The sequence below is a fragment of the Raphanus sativus genome, chromosome 9, assembly GCF_000801105.2.
Source record: "Raphanus sativus cultivar WK10039 chromosome 9, ASM80110v3, whole genome shotgun sequence".
Taxonomy (NCBI): domain Eukaryota; kingdom Viridiplantae; phylum Streptophyta; class Magnoliopsida; order Brassicales; family Brassicaceae; genus Raphanus; species Raphanus sativus.
In genome coordinates, this window is record NC_079519.1 from 3,596,914 (window position 1) to 3,619,448 (window position 22,535).

At 34.6% G+C, this 22,535-nt stretch overlaps 3 protein-coding genes and 1 non-coding gene across 4 annotated transcripts; all 4 read right to left on the minus strand.

Moving 5' to 3' along the window:
• On the minus strand, positions 1–789 carry LOC130500310 (uncharacterized). The gene has a single exon (XM_056995210.1). It carries the CDS (start codon positions 583–585, stop codon positions 154–156), a length of 432 nt encoding a protein of 143 aa, XP_056851190.1. The 5' UTR covers positions 586–789; the 3' UTR covers positions 1–153.
• Positions 790–2,733: 1,944 nt separating this feature from the next.
• Positions 2,734–3,538, minus strand: LOC108832388 (leucine-rich repeat extensin-like protein 1). Its single transcript, XM_018605874.2, has one exon. The coding sequence runs from the start codon at positions 3,331–3,333 to the stop codon at positions 2,938–2,940; it is 396 nt and encodes a 131-aa protein (XP_018461376.1). The 5' UTR covers positions 3,334–3,538; the 3' UTR covers positions 2,734–2,937.
• A 1,175-nt stretch (positions 3,539–4,713) lies between these two features.
• LOC108832386 (uncharacterized) lies at positions 4,714–5,988 on the minus strand. The gene is made up of 5 exons (XM_018605873.2): positions 5,785–5,988; positions 5,595–5,682; positions 5,453–5,517; positions 5,305–5,361; positions 4,714–5,212 (listed from the first exon to the last, which is right to left on the minus strand). The coding sequence occupies exons 1-5, from the start codon at positions 5,890–5,892 to the stop codon at positions 5,018–5,020; spliced, it is 513 nt and encodes a 170-aa protein (XP_018461375.1). The 5' UTR covers positions 5,893–5,988; the 3' UTR covers positions 4,714–5,017.
• An 8,633-nt stretch (positions 5,989–14,621) lies between these two features.
• On the minus strand, positions 14,622–14,765 carry LOC130500567 (small nucleolar RNA snoR143). The gene has a single exon (XR_008939187.1). It is a non-coding gene; the product is annotated as a small nucleolar RNA snoR143 (small nucleolar RNA).
• Between the last annotated feature and the right edge of the window lie 7,770 nt (positions 14,766–22,535).

The window sequence follows — 22,535 nt, forward strand, 5'->3', positions numbered from 1 at the left end:
AAAGTTCTAAGCCTATAGGTTTAAACCCTTTCTCCAACTTGTTGATTCATCTTTACACTAACTAAAGCATATCATATAGCATCACCGCACTTCTTATATAGTAATAAAGTAGCATAAAGTTTCAACCATCGAAAATAACATTTAACTCATAAACTAGACGTTACCCAGAAGAAACGCAAGAACACTTGCCACCGTTACAATCTTGACCACTGATCCCAGTGAAACAGATGAAGATGATGACTGATCCGTCTGATGAGGAGGCTTTCTGTAGTAGTACGGGAAGTAAGGCATTATAGGGTCAGGCGGTGGAGGACCGTAATATCCTCCGCCTGAGTCACCTCCGACGTACGGTGGAGAAGGGTAATTCGGTACATTTCCAGTTGGAGGAGGGTAATAACCAGCTGGAGGAGGATAATAACCGGTTGGAGGAGGGTAATAACCCGCCGGTTGAGTTGAGCCCCCGCCAGTTGGAGGTGGGTAACAAGGGTAAGGACACGGCGTCTCCGATATGGTTATGAACGGGAAGCTCAGAAGAGTGGAGACGAACACTAGACTTAAGAGGTGACGGCAACTTTTACTCATCATGGCTATCGTTTTCTTTTTTTATGAAAGATTTTTTTAATGATAAGCAAACAAATGTTTTTAGTAAGAGAAAAGAGAGAAGTAGGAGATTATTTTTTTCTCTCTTAGACTGTTGTGTGATTGAGTTCAAGTGGAAAGTGGAAACCATTAAGTTAAGGGTTTTTTTAAGAAACAGTTTGGTTACATGTTTTCAATAAAAAATATATACCCATTTAAGTGATTTAAGACAAGCCACAATTATTGTATGTTTGGAGTTTAAGTTAATGAAATGAAAGGTTGCAAAAAAAAAAAAAAAAAAAAAAAGCCACAAAAGACAAGTGATGAAAATGCTGAATAATGACGACTAACAATGTCAATGAGATCTAACGTGTATTGTGGTTCCGATACACTTGTTGTCATGTAAATTATGATACTTGGCTTGGCTGTATGATTTTGTCCTTCTTCGAGGAATCCATGAATGATCCAAGTCGCCGCTTGATATACATAATGAATATGAATTAAGATAACAGTACTATATTTAAATGTTAAACGGCATACATATTGGCGGTTATATTAACATTAGAGTATTTAGTATTATATGCAACGTCAAAATTCCCGAACGTATATATGTGAAACGTTTAAACTTTACATTACACGGTTAATAGAAAATATGAGTTGCTCGCATTTTGTTATAGCATCTCCAATGTAAAATTCTATTTTTTTAAAAAAAAATTGAGTAAAAATGAATATGAGTAAAAATGCTTCAATCCTACTCTATTTTTCACTCCATAATAGAGTCATTAACAAACAAAAAATAGATTACTCTATAAATGGAGTAAACTTCAAAATAGAATGATATATAGAATTGGACTTCAAAATAAAGTGATATATAAAATTGGGTTGGAGTATTTGTTATTCCATATTCAATTTTATTTCATTAGGAGTAATAAATAGAGTTGAGTTGGAGATGTCCGCGCTTTTTGCTAGTTGCTATAACCAGAGGAGGGAAGAAAATATAGAGAATAATGTTAAGCCCATCTAGTAACAACTAATTTCTCTTTCTCAAGAAATAAAGAAGATTTTCTTTTTCGTTATTAACATATATAATATTTAGCCCAAACTTTATTTTAGAACAAAAATCATGTAAATATTTTCGTGTGTAAGAGGTACCAAATGCATGCTTATCCTTTTTTGTTGTAAGTTGTAACTCCCAATTAATGGAGGACCACTTGGAAAATATTCTTACACACGGCATGAAAAAAGCCACGACATATATCATATGCATGTGTATCACTAGCTAGTAGCTTTAGATGATAAGAGCTTATAACTAAGCCCAGGCTGTGATTTGCTCTATTATTTCCCACCTTATCCAATTATACAATGGGAAAGCCTCTAAAAAAAAAACGAAATAGGGAAGCCTTTGATCAAAAAAAAAAAGGGAAGCCTAATCTGTTTATTCTTGTTTTTTTCTTCTCTTCCATCCTTTGTTATCTGTTCTCTTTATATGTTTTTAAGAAAGCAAAGGAGATGAGTGTGGCAATAATACACACAGACGGTGGATATTTTTCCATTTAAGCAAACCGTTCTGCCTATAAAGTTTTACTATTTTAGCTCCTCATTCACTAGACACGCTATAAATGATTTTTCTTTAGTGTTTTTGTTACAGCGTTTAGACAAATTTTGGATTCAGTATGCAAATTGTTAGAGGCTATTAAAGTAAATACATCGTAAAAATATTAATCGATTAAGAATTTGAAAGATGAAATGAAAATTTCTGGCTTGGCATCTTATGTTAAATGTTTGTTCTTTCCACCTACGTTTCGGTGAAGCCTCCCAAATGGGAATTAATTCTCTCGCGCAAGAATTCTGATGATGACAACAACATTTGACTTTGTCTTGAAATGTTCTATCAAATGTAATCACTTTTTATTACTTTCATACGAAAATTCGCTACGTTTTCTCTTGCTCCTAGCTTAACAAAGGAATTACTCTAAAATCGCATTTTTAACTCTTAACTATACCAAAGTTAAAAAAAACTCTAACTACACCAAGTTAAAAAAAACTCTTAACTACACCAAGTTTGTAACCTAAGGAAAAAAAACATTTGATCTAACTATTCAATAAACATTCCAGTTCAAGGATATATCATCACATACTTCTAGAATAAATACCTCTGCGAACAAAAAATAATTGAATAAGCATATTCATTAGAATTGTTGATACAACGAAAAATGATAAATCGGTCCTAACTTGAGATAAAAACATAATCCAAATCGTTAATTTCACCGGAAATAACTAAGAGTTATCAGGAACATCATTATACCGATCCGTTCAAGCAAAACGAATCTATGAGACGATCAAACAATGGAAAATCCATCAAATCATGATCATCAAGAACCCCATAACTCCAAACGCGATCAGGCCAGAGATCTTCACGACCCCTAAGCTCTTTGCAGCAGCCTCTCCAAACTGTTGGTCAACGGGATACAACTCTCCTGGTGGACCCGTCATGTATATGTAAGTCGACGGAGGAGGCGGACAGTAAGACTTCTTCGGGGGAGAAGGAGGCCGTGGTGGAGGAGGACAAGAAGGAGACGGTGGTGGAGGTGACGGAGGAGGGGGAGGCTTTTGGAGACATGGCGTGCACTTTATTGGTTCCTCATCGAGTTTTCTTGCGGCTGGAGAATCCAATGCGTTGATCATCATCGGAAACGCGATCGCGATGAAGATAGCGACAACGAGAGGTTTCAAACGGTGAGAAGTCGCCGGCATGTTGAGAATTGTTTTAAGAATCGAATAAAGAGTTTTGTGTATTTTTTTCTCTTTTTTTTTGCTTATACGTAATGTCTACGTTTACGAAGGTGGTCTTGTTTGCTAAGAGGATGCATGGGACTGATATACTTCTTCAAGACTAGTGTATACATTTGTCAAATTTTTCGTTTTTTCTATTGATAGCTAAAGATGAAAATACTATAATAATACTTTACATTATGCTATGAAATTAATGAAGAAGAAAATACATTGTATTGTGAAATCGTCGGCTATCACATGTGAGTTGGAGCTTGAATTAAGGGGCCCCACGTTTCAATTACTATCTAGCTTTAATTAAAAAAGATTAACAATGTGGAATTATTAGCATATGATCCACCGTCCACCAGAACGTAAATTATACTGTTTGATAAAATATAAAGCCCAAAGGTTTCCAATTATTTGTGACCAAGGTTTTGGTCATACAATGATAGATAGTAATCTGGTTTTGAATGTTAAAAGCGTATCTGAATGACTGTGTAGCGTGTAAATATTGTAGCAAAAGCGTGAGATGGTCGCTGTCTCTAATAATATCATGAAAGTAGGAATACTAGGCGATTAGAAAATATATCTTTTCTTAGTGTTGGTGGATTGTGTAGTATACCTTATCATCTCTTAGTGATTCTACTCATCAATCCATCAACGATTTCTCAGTTTCTTATTTCACGTACAATTAAAAATTACTTAAGAGCATTCGTCTATCAAACCAATTTTTTTCCTAATAAATATTAAGAAAATAGGAAGTCATGAAAAAATAAAAAGTAAAGGAGAGAATAAAAAGACAGTCTCGCATCTGAAAACTTCAAAAAAGAAAAATCCTCAGGTTCATTTGAATTTTGTTACTATTGGTCTATCTTCTTTTTCTTTACTTAAATTTTTATCATAGTAACAATCTAAACTAATATACCTTGTGAGAAACCCTTGTTAGAGCTTCATGGATGCTAGTGCTCTAATTCAAAATTCAATCCATCCTCTATAGATTTAAATAAAATAAAACTCTAGAAATAACATATAAAAATAAAAGAAGAATTTATGTTAGCATGGTTTTATTTTGTTGGAAAAGGCACACGTAGATGCGTAATAATGGTTTGACATAATTGAGGAATAGTTCGGGAAAAACTGTAGAGCAGAGACCTTTCATACTGTATACCAAAGGAATTGTTTTCTTTGGTAGCTTCTGAGTTCAACACAGGCAGCTAAGAATTTATGGACTGGCTCCCATTAAGACGATTAGGTCTTTACCTATAAGATCGTTCTATTCTGCGCTTTGATTCAGATAAGAACTTGGGCCGGAATAAGACTTGGGCCCCTGCTAAGTTGGTAAGAGACAATTGGGCTAAGATATGCAATGGTTTTCAACTTCTCTGTCCGGTGATAGTTCAACAGTACAAAAGCACTAGAAAAAACGCAATTACAGACCTACGCGTTCTGAAACGTTACAAACATTATTCACACAACCCTGGCAACATTTCGAGGGCTACTTGTCAACAAACAGCAAAACGTGAAAACTCCCAGAGCATGAGATTCTTGCCCCACAAGTAAAAATAAACTGTAGACTGTCATGAGACTCTGAGGCCAAGGACCGTGGTTCTTCAATCGTTGTTCCGTAAGATGAAAGTTTAAAATCCAGACTATTGAGTATGTTGATCTAGTTACAGTAGCTGCTCTGAGGACAGAACTCGAAGCTTGAGACCGGAAGAGACATATGCGAGGACCAATCTGCCGGTTGGTTCAGGTCGAATTTCATTCCCGCTGGTTGGTTCTGGAATAATGGTTCTGATTGGAACTCATAGACCATATCATCGACCATTGTCTGCAACTCCTGCAAGCTGTATTGCTTTTCCTGCACGCAACCATTATCACACCGTTAACGTCTGTGTGAACAAAAGAAAGGATAAAGAGTAAAGTTAAGCTACAAGAAAAAGAGCTCTCTACCTCTCTTCTCGTCTGCGCCATAAGAGAAACCATCTCCTCAACGAAGTCATAATATCCCTACATCAGTAACAGAAACAAATCAGCGATTTGTAATCAACAAAACTAACTACAACATCATTAAAACGCAATTAACATCATATAATAATACCTCATCTTCTTGAGTATCATAGAGTCCCACATCGTACAAACTTCGTTTCTTCTGATCCGACAATACTGAATTGTTACCACAAAACAATGTCAGTGTCTGACAAACAGAACAACCTCAAGTTAGAGTCTGAACTGATCCTTACCTGAATAAGCTTCTTGAATCTGCTGAAACCTTCGTTTCGCCTCTCCTGACCTAAAAGGATCTTTCGTCCATCGATCAGGATGCCATTTCTTCACCAAAACAAATATAAAAAACGTAAAGAACTTTAATCTTCCTTTCATTATATAAAAAAGATTTCAAGTACTCTTAAACAAGAAGCAGCAATGACCAACCATAGCCAGTTTCCGATAAGCTCGTCGTATCTCCTCCGCCGAGGAATCAACGGCCACGCCAAGAACTTCGTAATAAGACTCCGACGTTGCCACAAAACCACCTTCCATTGGTTATTACTTATATATGTGATATAATCTTTACCACATTACATAGCACGGGAAAGATAATGAAGCTCTTGGGGCTTATATAAAGTAAGGAGGTGACAGCAATGGCGGTTATGCGGAAGAAGAATCCTACAACAGAATTTCTAGAACTTTTTGGGTGTCCAAAAAATATCTCGTCTCAAGAACGTTCGGGAACATGGTATTAACATTGTGGCTTTAGATATTTTTGGATTGGACGGCTACGATTGAATGGACGGTCATTTCATATCCAAACGTGACACGCGGATTTAACTATTTTAAATGCGATATTGTTTGATATCTGTGGGTTTCACTTTACTTGTCCGAAGCGGACAAGTCATGCTTCGGCGCACACAAAGCTGCGGTGAACAGCACTAATATTTTTTTTCCTTCTTTTCTTTACGATTTATACGAAGTTTTTTTTTTTTGACAGACAAATTTATACGAAGTTCGTATCCGTTTTCAGAAAAGTATAGCGTTTTTTCAAAAGATAATTTAACTCTTTTATAGAACAAATATCACCGTTACTATTTTCTTTTTGTTGGATAAAAATAAAAGGTACTAGAAAATAGAAATTATAGGGCAGGTCGTGAAATACGACCATCGCTCAAATGTCAATCATATGATCTCTATCCTATATTACTCATTTTTTTTTTTTGAGAATTGGATATATTACTCATTTTCTCTTTTCTCTTTTTTTCTGTCATCGTTATTCATAAAAATTACACATTTATTGGATTTATCTATTTTATTAGGATTTTTGTTTTTATTATATATACTTCTAAAACATACAAGAGATTTGGATTCAGAAAAAGAGACCTAAGTTTTAATTTGTGATAAAAGAAAAGAATGAATTAGATTTAAAGCGTAGATGATAGAATCTGTTATAATAGATAAATATGTTAAAGTTTTTCAATCTTTTGATAATTTTTTTATTAAAAATAAATAGAATACAAATGAATTATTAGAAAGGAGCAATTTGAGATTAATTTTCTAATTAATTGTATATGAGCATTTGATCAAGAATATATAGATTAGGCATAAAAATCAGCATAACCATCATATCCAACATCACATAGAGTAGTGATGGTCACTTTTTCAACAATTGAATGTACTATTAATTCAAAGATGTAAATAAATTAAAAGGAAAAGTATTGATGTAATGTAAATTTTGCCATTTACTACTAACAACCTAACTAATAAGGTAACATCTAAATATTGTACTTTCTTTGGTGTGGGGGGGTGGGGGGGGGGCAATGGGCTTTGACAGACGAGCCTACCGAACTTCATCAAATAAGAGCTGATGTAATGTAAATTTTGCCATTTACAACCTAACTAACAAGGTAACACCTAAATATTGTACATTTCTTAGTTTCTTTTTCTTTTTGGGCCAAATGGGCTTTGACAGACGGAGCCTACTGAACTTCATAAAATAAGAGCATTTGAGAAAGGGTTTTGTTAAAAAAAATTTGACTGAAAAAGGTATCGTTAGTTGAAATTTGAAAATGACGCAAAACACATTGGTAGCTGCAAAGAAATATCTTACTTCTCTATTTCTTTTGACATAATCGATCATCTATTACACCAAACATCATCCACTTATTCAAAATTTAATGAATGTCATGACTTTTTCATGCATGCATTAGAATCATGCTAAAAAATGTGGTGTGCCATCATCGATTACGGAGCAATTTCAGAGAATAGTCTTCATTTTTTTTAACAATCCATTCTGTATTTTTCATGGAGTATAGAAACATTTAGTTTTAAAGGTAGGACTTCATTCGTCTGGAACTCCATCAATTTTAGTGTTAGTAATTCAAATATCATACACCTCCCACATCTTTATTTCCTTTTCCACTAATGAGATACTTAACTATAATTATGTCTTGAATAAAATAGTTCGCTGCTTCTTGTTCAAATAGTAAATACTCCTTCCGTTCTACTTTAAATGGTGTTTTAGAGTTTTTATTTGTCCTATTTTAAGTGATATTCTCACTAATATATATAGAATTTAATATGATTTGAATTTTATGACCAATTATAAAATACTGTACTTTTTTATTATTGGTTTAAACTAGTTTTATTTAATGTATTTTTATGTTACCAAGATAAACTACATAAGAATATATGTTTTCTTAATCTACGTGCAATAACCTAAAACATCACTAAAAATGGGACAGAGAGAGTATATATAAAAAGTCTGTATAAAAAGGCTTCATTCATGTACTGACCATTGCAACTTTTTCTCAGTTAATATGTGTTTGTGGTTAAATCAGTTAATACTGACCATTGCAACTTTTTCTCAATTAATATATACTTATTTATTTATATGTTTTTGTTATTATTAGAACCGTAGTTGTCACATTCTCCTGCACCGTATCATCTATTCGGATGCGTAATATATATTCGGTGATGAATTTTTCGTAGGCTGTTATGGATGAAACGCATGTGAAATGTGAAACATGGGAAACTTGGATTCGAACTTCTTGTTATATGCACATATTTGGGTATAGCTAAAGATGTTGTCCCAGCTTGCTAATGTTTGATTTTGCTATTTAACGATTAGCATACTATTATTTTCAAGCATTTACTATCTCTATCATGATCCAAATCATAAAAAGGGAGGAAGAAGTATAAAAACGAAAAATGTAGCTAATATATCTTATTGGCATCATCTCATTCAAAGAATTCACGATAGACTATTGGATGGTTCACATCAGTGGCGGACCCATGTGGAGAGGAGGGGGTGCAGCTGACACACCATTAAATTTATAACTTTGATTTGTTAAACATGTACCACTGAAATTCGTTTGTTCTGGTGGTGTAATTCATTTGGCTGACACCCCTTAAACCTGGGTTCAACTCCTGTTTGACACTCATTTTTATTTCTTTTTAGTCTAGATCCCAAGTCCATTTATTTTCTGACCCAGGTTTAATATAATCCTGGGTCCGCCACTGGTTCACATTACATATCTTCACGTATGGTATATTTGGATGAACTTTTGTAGAAGTACAGTGATCTATATAAATTACTGGTCTATATTGAACACCATGATAAAAACTAACGCTTTTTAAAAAAACTAAATATAGTTAGCATGCAAAACATCTTTCAATGGATTTGTCAAAAAAAAACATCTTTCAATGGACAAAGGGGTAGATCCTTAACCTACCACAAAGATTCGTTAAAAAGAGACTACATTTAAATATAGATATGAAAATTAATTAAAAGGAACGGTGGGAAGACATGAATCACGCGTCAAAGACACACCTACCCTGAGGGTTAGAGAGGAAACAAAGAGACAAACAAAGAGATGTGAGTTCGGTTTGGTTTTGGGTTTTTTGGGGGTTGGTAGGGTTTGAGGTCCATATGCCTCGATCTCTCTCTTCTTTTTCTTTTGATCTTTATTACAAAATTCATCTAATTAAATCCACTCCATGATCCATCGGACCATGCATACATAGTAACATATATGTATATAAGCCCAGCGAAGTTGTTGGATTCAGTGCAAACACTTGTCAAAGGAGCAGTCCCGATCTGATTCCATCTCATTTTCGTTGTTTATTCGACCTTGGCTTTGGCTTTTACCATAACATACAACTTTTTTTTTAAAAATGTTTCCAATCACATATATCTTTATGGTCAAAATAAACACCGAATACAAACTTTCGACTCCTTAGGAAGTAACGACTCTTAATATACTTTGTTCTGTGTACAAGTTGTGAGAAATACCATCGTCAGATAAATTAAACACTATATACAGGCTTAATTAAACTTATCAATAAATACGCCCTTTTCTCACCTCATGATTAAACGTAGGTTCTGTAGATGCATACATTATTAATTAACAGTCATGCATATACTTATGTTTTGCGTATGTGGGAATTCAACAGACATGCTTAGCTATATGGAACTCTTTCATGTCAATATGTGTCTGCATATATATACACCACATGTATATCATACTCAATAGGTAATCGGTTCCCCTCAAACCGGATCAACCAAAATTTTAATTTTACACGAATGTTTCTATGTAAATTTAGGTGTTTCATGCCATTAGTTTCTACATATAGTTGTTTCTTCATATCGAATGTAAATCTGTATGCAAAAGAATGAAAAATATATCTATATGACCATACAGATTTTGTTAAATATGTAGAGAGAAAAAAAGACTTATATTATACCTTCAATCTAATTTATACTATTGTATAGTGTATGTACGTGTGTGCCTTAGTGTTAAAAGTATTCCTGTTAAACCATAAAAGATGCAAAACCTCAGAAGCTAAATGTGTATATCGTCATCCAGATCAATCACACACCATGTAGTACTTGATGATGATAAGAATTAAGATGGATGCATGAATGAAATAATCGATAAGGTTTAGTTATAATTAGGGTATCGAGGACGGATCGAGGCCAAGGTCGAACAGACAACGAAACAAAGATGACAACAAATAAGATTGCTCACTTTGACAAGCCTAGCATCGAACCCAACAACTTTTGATCATCATCATCATCATCATCTTCGTCTTCTCTTTTCATATCTACCATGTATATATAGTCTCAATATTATTCTTAAAAGCTACAAGAAAAAGAAAAAAATTTTGTGAAGGAGGATTGAGAGGAACCCTAGCTGCTTTATAGAAGAAGATATAAAATGGAGGTGGAGAATCCACGCAGCCAACGATGACTTTATATAAAGAATACGACAAGGCTTGATAAAAATCTGGAGTAGAGAGCCTCTCACGTGTCAACCAATCACACGAACCATTTGGTTTGTTGACTCACGGGTGGTTCGTGTGCATGCGTTCTCAATTCCATTTCGACCGTGCGACATATACACACACCCAAACACATTTTATACAGTTTTACACATATACACTGTACTGTACCTACCAACGTCTCACATGAACAAAGTTAGATTTAAAAAGTGTACTATATTGATCGTGATGTTAAGATTCGAGGCCACATGTGCATAGTTATAACTGGATTTCCTATCTTGAAACCTGCTACAAGTCTCAGTAATAACCGGAAATTACATGCTCCACCAACCTATCTAAGTTTTACCAATATATCTCCACTTTTATATAGAATCTAATTCCAACTCCGGTAAAAATTTCTTAAGCCATCTCCAACCCAACTTCAAAACACTATTTTAATGTGATTTTCACACAAAAATTTTCTTAAAGCCAACACTAAAAACTATACTATTTTAGTGCAACACTATAATTTCACACCAAATTTAGTGTGACACTATTCACCATAGTAATACACTATTCATCCCACTAAAATACTATTTACTTATTTTATTAATAAAATAAATAGATAAATAAATGAAAAATAAAAACATAAATACATATAATATTATAAAATTGCTTTTAGTGTTAAATTTGGTGTTGTGGTTGGAGTTAAACTGTTGAAACTATACTAAACTAGTATATTTTTAACACTAAAATAATGTTATGAATTGAAGATGCTCATGTTATTGAGTGAGTTCCATAACACAATATTTAATCTGAGGTTGGAATAATGGAATGTTTTCCAATTAAGATCAGAAGATGGTTAAATTATTTGTTGACTAATATAAGAACTGTTCTCGGCGAAATCCAAATAAACTTAACCAAGTAGCAATAACTTTATCCTCAGCAGCAGTCAATAGAACGTGTGGGTTTACACTATATCTCAAATTAATCTTTACCAATAGATTATCACTAATAAGTTATATAAATCACTTTTGAAACTAGTATGAGTTTTTTTATAATATGGGGTATCGCTACACATATTTAGTATCAGTATCGTGGGGTTTATTCGAATCTAGATCTAGATCGATTAGCTCATTAAAATTTATTTACCATTAGACCACTTATGTGTGGTTAACTAGTATGAGTTTTTGACATATGAAATCTAGTTATAACTCTGCACATGGTTCGTGTCCAATCTTTATATCGATAATGACCACACGAGAATCAGCTATAACCCCATATTTGTTTCACCAACTAATACTGATCTCTAATATAGCAAAAGTACACGAAACACTATTATTGTTTTATGATAATTACATATTTCGTGCATATATATTTGCTCTGAAGATCTTATTATTTCAAGTTTATGTGTGTGTGTGTGTTGAGGAGTAGACTTCAATTTATTTCGTTTAGAGTATCAGTGTACCATGTTTTAGCTTTATTTGGAAACGTTACTGTTGTTCCGTTAGTGATAGTACAATGATGAACCTCAATTATTTTGAGACGAGTTAATTCATGTGCTTCGGCGATCCTTTTTCTTCGGTATCCTGTCTGTATGCATACCTTTTTCATTCAATCAAAAACTGTTTGTAACGAGAACATCAGCTCTAAATAACGAGAAATGGAATTTAAATATTTTTAAAAGAAAATTACAAGTTCGGTAAGTTTACTCATGCCGACTTGAATTAAATTTTCAACAATATATCTATTTATTTATGAATAGTTTACAAATTAATCTCATCTGAAATTTCCACCAAACCTTGTTGTTGAAGAAGACTCAAGTTTTTCCCACCTACCAATTGTTCAAGCTTCCATAACCTTCCACGTCATATATAAAATCCAGCCTATATTTTCATGGTTCTTATTACTACTAGATCTAACTAAAGTTCCCTCTTACATAAAGTTTGTATCCAGTGACTTTTATTATCTTCAAAATCTACGGTCTATCTTATCTTATCTGCAGTACTGTATTATTATTTGCGAAATAATTTTATTTATTATGTTCTCTATAATTCCAGAATGAGTCATTAGTTTTAATAAATAATTTTAGTTAGACTAATTAAAGTTTTGATATCTTTGATAAATAATTATGTAATTCATTGTTTAACTGATTACAAATTATATTTTTAAAATTATCTCAAAAAATAAACGTAAAACATATTTGAAAAAACAAATGACAATTTCATGTATTTTATTTTGTGTCTATCTACATATTTCTATATTTCTTTCTTATTTGTTAATTTTTATAATTAGTAATATATATACACATATAAAAATTAGATTTATCATTATACTAAATATTAAAATATCTTTTAAAAAATAACAAAAATGATTTATATCTGTTGTAAATTTAATTTGTCATGGCATTTTTTAAAAAATTATTAAATTTATTTTAGTATTAAAATACTAAAAGAGGTATATAGGCAATAACAATAAATTTGATTTATATGTTTTTGCTAACGTGATTTTTTCGTGCTATTTTCATTTGTATTCTTATTATTCGGCCGCAAGAATAAAATTTATTTGTTTTATTTTATCTTTTCTTAATGTAGATTGATTATAGTTTATTTTTCTTTATTATAGCACGTAAAATAAAAATAATAATAGATAGGAAATGTTCTTATCTTATATACTACATATTAATGTTTTGTTTGTCAACATGGTTGGTCTATTTGAATATTTATTCAGTTGTTATGGAAGATATTTCACAATATAACTATACATATATCAATAAATTTATTTAAATTTATTAATATAATACGTAAAGTTGGATTTGATTTAATATTCTTCTGCTTTTGATTTATTTTGGGATTTTGTAATTACCAAATACAAAATTTTGGTTTAATAACGTCACTTTGTATTAACAAATATATCTAATTAGATCACTGTTTATAATTTAATATAATAAAACTTGTTAAAGATAACAACACATTTTAAAATAAAAATATTATTGTTGTTATCCGAAAATAACGTTTTAAATAAATAAATTAAAAATTTAAACCAAATTGAGAGATTCATAAAATAATATAAATTTAATATTTTATTTAGTTTTTGATTGTTAAATTGATATTATATTTATTAATAAATATTTATCAAAAATTATGTTTGTATGTGTGGATACAACTCTTAATTAAATGATAAAATAAAAACTGAGTTTAAAACTCATAATAGTGGATTAGTGGTATATATATATATATATATATATATGCATTTAAAGGTTGTAATATCATCTAGTGCCAATATACAATACTAATATTTTTCGTTTATAAATAAATGAAAAGAAAACCGAAACAAAAGTAATATTTAAGTGATTAGAATTCATAAACTCAGAAATTATTTTATGTATCTAGTACAGAGAAATCAAGGACGGAAAGCTTAGCACGCAGTGTTAGACAATAACGATTTTTCATCGTTCATATCGATGCAGAATTATTAATTTTTAATTCACTAATGGGCCTATAATTATAATAGTAATAGTTGGGCCTATAAATCTGATAACCAAGTTAAGCCCACTATAAGCAAGTACAAGCAGACTAAGAATTTTTTGTTTTGTTTTTGCAATTATATTAGTTACCCTTTTTTGTTTCAGTTCCATTCGAGTTTTAGTGTATTCTTTGTTAGGGAGTATAGACGAATTAGATATTCAAGAGAATAGGTGAAAATGTTGGTGAAACCATGGAATTTTACAGCTTTTGGCCACTCGATAGATGATGATCAATCGAAAAGTTAATGTGCCCATCTCTGACTTTAGAGTTAAAAGTAAAATTGAAATGTTGGGTCAAATTACCGACGCGTCGTAAAAGACGTTCTGGTGTTTTTATTTTCTACGAACATAACAGCATTATTGACTTGAGAATAAATACTGAGGGCTTTAAAAGAAAACTAAGTATCAGTTGCTTAGAAAATTGTCCCATTCATTTCATTTTCCTTTTATAATAAATGTTTTTTTTTGAAAAAGATTTAACAAAAAACAATTGTGTAATATAGATTTAGTAGCTGAAAACAGAGAAACATCTGTTTCACCTGTGGATCTATCCCAACGGTTATCTGGCCGCTTGCTGATTTAACAGTTCTCACAGAGCCGTGCTTACCCTTAAAGAAAAGAGGCAACAGTTCTAGGCTCCCAATTTTTTATTTTTTTTTGAACACCAAATATTATAAAATCCTACCAACTAGAACTAGTTGGGGATAGAAGAGTACAGTGCAGACTTGGCGATTGAATCAGCCATGGAATTTAGGGAACGCTTAATAAAACAAAAGGACACAAAACAGAAACGAGAAGATAGATGCTCGATGTCTCGACAAATTCCGTAGAGACTCAGAAGGTCATACTGCTGGTGGAAGTTGCACAGCGAAAGGCCTTTTATATAAAAGTTCCTTTAGATCAGCCGATGGTGACTTCGAGGAGATGGCGGTTACAAGCGCCTGACAATCTGACTTGATGCAGATTCTGGAGAACCCAGCTTCAAGAGCGTGGACAAGAGCTGATCTAATGGCTAATGCTTAAGCCATTATAGGAGAGGTGATGTGGAGAAAGCTGGCACTTCCCTGCAACAGGACGGTATCGTTATGATCTAAACAGACCCACCCGCATCCTGCCTTATTTGTCTACACCTGCCAGGCTGCGTCCGTGAAGCAAGAGGGGTCGTCATCAAGTCGTGGATGCATAGAAGATTGCTGGCGAGGAGGTTGGTGAATTGCAGGTTTTGTGGGTTGAGCAAGGATCCATTCCCGTGCTAGTCGAATAGCTTTGGAGAGTATATCCATTCCGAGGCCCCCAACTTTCTCATCAAATTTTAGGGCCCCATTTATTATATTGACTTATTTTTTTTTTTACTAGTTAATTGATAGAGAAAAAAATATAAATGAACTATTTTAAGTTTTTAACTAAAACAAATACCAAAATATATATTATTTTCTGTCTTTTCAGGATGTTACTAGAAATATTTATATTCATCTTATGCATGTGGTAGATTGTCTACATAAATATATTATTGTTTTTTGAAGAAATTATGTTCTTCATTAGTTTCAGTTCTGTTGTTTTCGTGTTTACGATGTTTTAATCGTTTTCTTAAAGTATTACCTATTAAATTATTAATTGTGTTTCATAAATTATTTGATGTAATAATCCATATACTATAGCTATTGTAAAAATACAAAATATTGTATACATATTAACCTCTCTCTATATATATAAACAAATCTATTAAAATTTTCTTTGCAAAACAGAAAATGATTTATATGAGGTTGTAAAATTTAATCTTGTATAAAAAGTTTAAAAATCATAAAATATTTTTATTTTATTTTAATATACATAATTTTTTAATGTTTCTAATTTTTTCTAGCAAGAATTTTTTTTTTCACACTAAAGATTTCATTGATTCAACAGAGAAGGATTCGGTGATGGAATACAATAGCTGGCAGGTTCTAAACCTCCGGAGACAAAGCCCTAAGTTACAGGGAGACAAAGCCCTAAATTATAGGGAGACATAACACAACCATAAAACAAAACATCAATCCCACAATCTGAAACACATCAAGACCCAACTAGATAACAAAAATAACCACACACAAGAGGAAGAAAACTGAGACAAGCAGGAGTATAGGAATAGACCAACCACAGCCGAACTTATTGACGTCTGAACCACGAACAGGGACTCTTTATATTGCTCCACAGAAACTGAAGAGCCACAAAACCCAACCACTGGAACCACAGACGAGGAAGACGAGGACAGAACCAGATTTACCTTGCGACTTCCGACGGCTTGAGGAAAAACGAGACAAAGCTCCAACCTTGAACTGGAGCAGGAGAATCTCTGCAGAGAATCAGAGATTAGCGACGGTCAACACTCTAACCGAGCCGTTGCACCACGCCAAGAGATAGCACTCCACTTGACCACAGCTTCTCCACCACTTGGAGCAGCAACAAGAACACACTAATCAGATCTGAAACAGCAAAAGCCAGGCAAAGAGCACCTCGACCATCCCACAAACGGCGAACAGGAGGCCAGACCCTACAGGAGAGAGAGAACAGACCCAGACACCAGCGAAAGAGACAAAAAAGGTACAACCAAGCTTTCAGTTCAAAATCGAATTTCTAGATCTAGATCTGGATCTTAAAAATGCACAGATAACAGGAGAGATATTTTTTAAAAAACTTTGTTTTTTGCCATAGGCCCCAAAAACCTTCGCACGGCACTGCTCTCACTTTATGCACTGTTTGCTCCAAGACTATGCCATTCCATTTGGCATAATAAATGTTTGCACTGTTTATAATAAATGTTAGTGTGTGCTACACGCATTTTTGCATTATTTTCTAACTACAGTGTAAACTCAATAATCAACAAACTAATACTCTCTCCATCTCTATATAAGTATCAAATTGACATTTTACACACATGTTAAAAAAGTTACGAAAATATATATAAATTGTTATTAATTATATCTCTCTGACCAATAATATTAGAGATACATAAAATATTTATAAAACTAATGCAATTTGCAATAAAATTATTTATAAAACTAATGCAATTTGTAAAGTGACACTTTTTTTGTGTAACAAGAAGAAAATGTTAGAATGACATTTACTACTCTCTCCGTTTCATATTAAATGTCAATTTAGGATTTCAATGCATAATTTATTAACTTTATTCTCCTGTTTATTTTTTATTGGTTGAAATATGTGTATATATATATGAGTAATGATGTTTTTATATTGAAAATATGCAAAATTAAATAATTTATTAATATATGTGTAGAAGTCTAAAACAACATTTTATATGAAACTGAAAGAGTATGAAATAGATGGAGTAATAATCTTGTTTAGTTTCGAACTGGTCTTTAATAATATAACCTAACCTCATACAATATGAAGTGATGATTTAAAAAATAAATAAATTCTTGTGTAAATATATGGTTTTATTGAAATTTGAATTTATAATTGATATATATCTAATATTCAATCTGTTTCAATCGTTTCTATGGGTAAACCCTCTAATATACAATCTCATTCTCTAGATATATTATCTCAATGCTGTTAAAGCACCAATAGCCAATGTTCAAGAAATGGCTAAGCTTAGGTACTCTATAGTTAACGAATATTGATATATGTTTATATATATATATATATATATATATGACATTTATATGATATATTTTAGTTTTTTTTTGTCTAATTATAACATTATTTTGATTAATTATAAAAGAATTACATATACAGAAAATTTAGACCAATTTAGATCTATCAGACCAATTTTAACCGATTTAAAAATCGATTTGAATCGCATAAATTGGATTTTTAAAAAGATCATTTCAGTTATAATCTATCTGCTGTCGAGGTGGGCGCCGCATAGACCAGTTTTTAGAACATTGTCTAATAGTATTATGGTTTTGTTGTTTTGCAGATTCGGAAACATGGTTGCTTTCTTTAGATACTCTCCTATCAACATACTTACTGTCTTCCTTCCCCCATCAATGCTTGAATTCAACAGCCATCCTCAACAGGAGTGGATACGTACAGAGGCTGGAGAGGTGGGTTTTAAGTAACATTTTAAGGTCTTTTAATATATGCAAATGGTAAAAGCTCATATAGTTTTCTGTTTGTGTGCATTATTATACAGCTTATGGGTAAGATGAGGACAATGTATGAGGAGGTATCTGGTATGATCAAACGTGTGAAGAATTAATAGATCCGCTTCACCTAGACTTCTATATCGTTCTCGCTTCGCACTCGTGTTTTACTCTCACCTCACCAATCACTCGTTTGTTATGAACAGAAAGTAAATAACACACAAGTTTGGTTACCCAGTTCGGGATCCGATTTGGATCCGGTACATCTGGGGCTTGACGGTACAAGCAACACTTCACTAAGAATCAGTCTCCAAGAGAGTTACAAAGATCAGCTCAACTAGCTATAAACAAGATACAGCTTTAACTCGATGATGATGATCTTCTTCTTCCTTCTCTCTCTCTCTCTGATCTCTGTTTGAAGTAGTCTGTTACGGATAACGATCTCTTTCCTTTCTCAATCTTTATATAGACGAGACCGGTACAGCTTGAACCAACCAATTCCAATAACCGTTCCGGTTATCACCAATTGCCTCTTGTACCAATCTTATTAAACTAAACCACTCCGGTTCACGCTTAATGAAGATAACCAGCTGCTTAACGTCACAGATCCTAACAAATCTCCACCTTGACGTTAACAGCCTTTTCAGATCATTCCTTACACCGTCAAGCATAGCCGTTCTACTAGCACTTGGCTATTCCAAGCTCATTAAGAGCTTGCTCGAACTTCAAACACGGAATCACTTTAGTAAGCATATCCGCAGGATTCTCCTTAGTTGACACCTTCTGAACTTTTACTTCTTCAGTGTCAATCATCTCCCTCACAAAGCTCATCTTTAGAGCCACATGCTTCGAGACTGTAACGTGTTTCGTTCTGTCATGAAACACGTTATTCTTCGCTAAGCAAATCGCGCTTTGCGAATCACAACCCACACTAACTTCTGCTTGTTGATACCCAAGCTCCTCTGTTAACCCACTTAACCACAGACCTTCTTTAATCGCTTCCACTAAAGAGATATATTCAGCTTCCGTCGTTGATAACGCCACCACTTGCTGAAGCCCAGACTTCCAGCTAACTGTATTCCCTCCAACCTTGAACACGTAGCCTGTAGTCGATCTTCTTTTGTCAAGATCACCACCAAAATCTGAATCTGAAAAACCTTCCACACTGAAACTCTTGTCACTGCTCTGTTTCCTGAACACTAACCCGACGTCTTGAGTCTTCAACATGTACCGCAGAACCCACTGTACTGCAGTCCAATGTGTAGCATCCGGACGACTCATGAACCGACTGACCACACCAACAGCAAACGCCAGATCAGGTCGAGTTCCAATCATCTCGTACATGATGCTCCCCACCGCATTTGAATACGGAAACTCTTCGTCAACTCCAACATCGTGATCATCTTCTTTAACAGACACCAACTTGAAATGACCACTCAGCGGTGTAGATACTGACTTAGCTTGATCCATACGAAACACTTGCAGAACCTTCTTTATATATTTAGACTGAGATAGAGTCAGAACTCCACCTGCTCTGTCCCTCTCTATATCCATCCCCAGAATTCTGCTTGCAGGACCCAAATCCTTCATGTCAAACTCACTGTTTAGTATCTTCTTGACCTTGTTAACCTCTGATATATCCTTCGATATCAACATCATGTCATCTACATACAAAAGTAAGTAGATGTAATCTTCTTCCTTCAGCTTCTTGTAGTAAACACACAGGTCGAATTCACTTTTGTTGAAACCATGCTTCATCATGCATTGATCGAAGCACTTGTTCCACTGACGCGGAGCTTGCTTCAACCCATAAAGCGACTTCACCAGCTTGCACACTTTGTCCTCTTGACCAACAACCTCATAACCCTGCGGCTGCTCTATATAAATGTCTTCTTCTATCTCTCCATGTAGGAATGCCGTCTTCACATCCAACTGCTCCAATTCCAGGTCTTTATCAACCACCATCGAAAGCATCATCCTTATAGAAACATGCTTCACGACAGGAGATAAAATCTCTTGATAATCTATCCCCTCCTTTTGGGAATAACCTTTTGCTACCAATCTTGACTTGTGCCTTGGATCTTCAACTCCAGGTATCCCAGGCTTGTATTTATATATCCATTTGCATCCTATTGCCTTCTTCCCTTTTGGTAAGTCCACCAACCTCCAAGTTCCGTTTTTCTCTAGTGAATGCATCTCATCATCCATTCCTGCATTCCACTTCTCTGCATCTTTACTTCTCAACGCCTCTTCATAGCTTCTTGGCTCTTCACTTTCTATTTTTTCTGATACAGACAATGCAAATGCCACCTCTGAGTCTTCAGTAAACCTCACCGGCTTGACAATCTGACGTCGAACACGATCTCTTGCTAGTTGATAGTCACTCAAATCCTCTGTAGCTTCAACAGCTTCTTCACTACTCACTGTCTCTGGTTGAGCTGCTCCACCTTCAGCTTGAGTCTCCGCTTGAATCCCTGAGCTTTCCCCAACCTCCACTAAGCTTTCAACTGACCCAGCAACTACTGACTGCACTGTCTCTGTTGCTTTTCCCTTGTTACGATCCATATCCTTGTATAAAAGATCCTCTCTGAACACTACATTCCTGCTGATCACCACCTTCTTCTCTTCAATTAGCCAGACCTTGTAACCCTTTACTCCAGTAGGGTAGCCTATGAAGACTCCTCTCAGTGCTCTAGGCTTGAGCTTCCCCTGATCCACATGAACGTAGACAACAGCTCCGAACCTTCTGAGATGCCCATACCCTGGAACCTTTCCAAGCCACAACTCTTCTGGAATGTTGAAGTCGTTTGCTGAAGACGGAGTGCGGTTTATGAGATAGACAGATGTTGCAGCTGCCTCAGCCCAGAACTTTTCTTCCAGACCTGATTCACTCAACAAACAACACACTTTTTCCATGATAGTCATGTTCATACGCTCTGCAACACCATTCTGTTGCGGAGTGTACGAACAAGTCCTATGCCTTTCAATCCCATGCAGTTTACAGAAATTATCAAAAGCAATATTACAAAACTCCAAACCGTTATCAGTCCTAAGGCATTTAACCTTCCGGTTCACCTGATTCTCTACTAAAGCCTTCCATTCACAGAACTTGCTAAACGACTCATCTTTAGTAGCTAGAAAGTAAACCCACACCTTCCTAGAGAAGTCATCTATGATAGACAGGAAATACTGCTTCCTAGAGAGAGACAAGTGAACATTGGAAGAGCAGCAAAGATCAGAATGCACGTACCTGAGCACCTCACTGGTGTTGTGCTTACCTACGTTGAAACTGAGTCTTTCGTTTTTGCCCATGACACAACTCTCGCAGAACTCCATGTCACTTATCTTCTTCTTATCCAGTATCTCCTTCTCCACTAGTACTCTCAGATTCTTTATACTCGTGTGAGCGAGACGGCTGTGCCACAACGTAGTATCATCCTTGGAGATAGCTGCATATGCTGATGGTGACACAATACCGCCATCCAATAGGTAGAGACTCCCACATAACGTGCCCTGCAACGCCAGTTTGCCATTCTTGTAGAACCGAGTCTTTCCTCCACTCCCTTCTTGTTTGAAACCCTGCACATCAAGTGAGCTCACAGAGATAAGATTCCTCCTGAGGTTAGGTACATACCTCACGTTAGAGAGACGAGTGACTGTTCCTCCTTCAGTCTCAATGCGGATAGATCCAATGCCTTTGAACAGACACTGCTCTGTTATCTGCAAGCAGGATCTATCCACCAGTAATCTCTTCGAACTCACTGAACCATTCTCGTCTGGATGTCATATGATATGAACATACAGAGTCGATCACCCAGTTATCCTTAGGGTCAGATTCAGATATCGAGAGTGCATCTATCTCATGCAATTTGTCAACCATAATTGCAGCTTCTCCATCGTCCTCACTCTCCATCCTCTTCTTTCGTGCAAAACAATCTTTCTTCATGTGACCTTCCTTCTTGCAGTACCAACAGGTCACCTTTGACCTTGACCTTGACCTGGACTTGTTGTTCGAGCCTCTGCCTCTGAAGTTTTCCCTTCTTTCTTGTCTTCCTCGAGCAACATTCGCTTCACCGGACCTCAGTGAAAGATTAGAGTCTTTCACCTCCTTCAATTCTAACTCCTTAGACTTTGCAGCGTTTGTCACGTCCTCAATGGTCAGAGTGTCTCTGCCATACTTCAGGGTCTCCTTTAGCTGATTGTATGGCGACGACAATGAGCTCAGCAGCAAGATAGCTTGGACCTCCTCTGAAACAAAAACATTTACACTGCTTAACCCTGAAACTAACTTCAAGAAATCATCTATGTTCTCATCAATT

Coding starts and splice junctions, on each gene's coding strand:
- LOC108832388 (XM_018605874.2), bottom strand. CDS start 3,333: ATGCCGGCGACTTCTCACCGTTTGAAACCTCTCGTTGTCGCTATCTTC.
- LOC108832386 (XM_018605873.2), bottom strand. CDS start 5,892: ATGGAAGGTGGTTTTGTGGCAACGTCGGAGTCTTATTACGAAGTTCTT. Junction 5,683..5,784: donor CTTATCGGAAACTGGCTATG/GTTGGTCATTGC, acceptor GTTTTGGTGAAG/AAATGGCATCCTGATCGATG. Junction 5,213..5,304: donor TGGCGCAGACGAGAAGAGAG/GTAGAGAGCTCT, acceptor GGTTGCGTGCAG/GAAAAGCAATACAGCTTGCA.
- LOC130500310 (XM_056995210.1), bottom strand. CDS start 585: ATGATGAGTAAAAGTTGCCGTCACCTCTTAAGTCTAGTGTTCGTCTCC.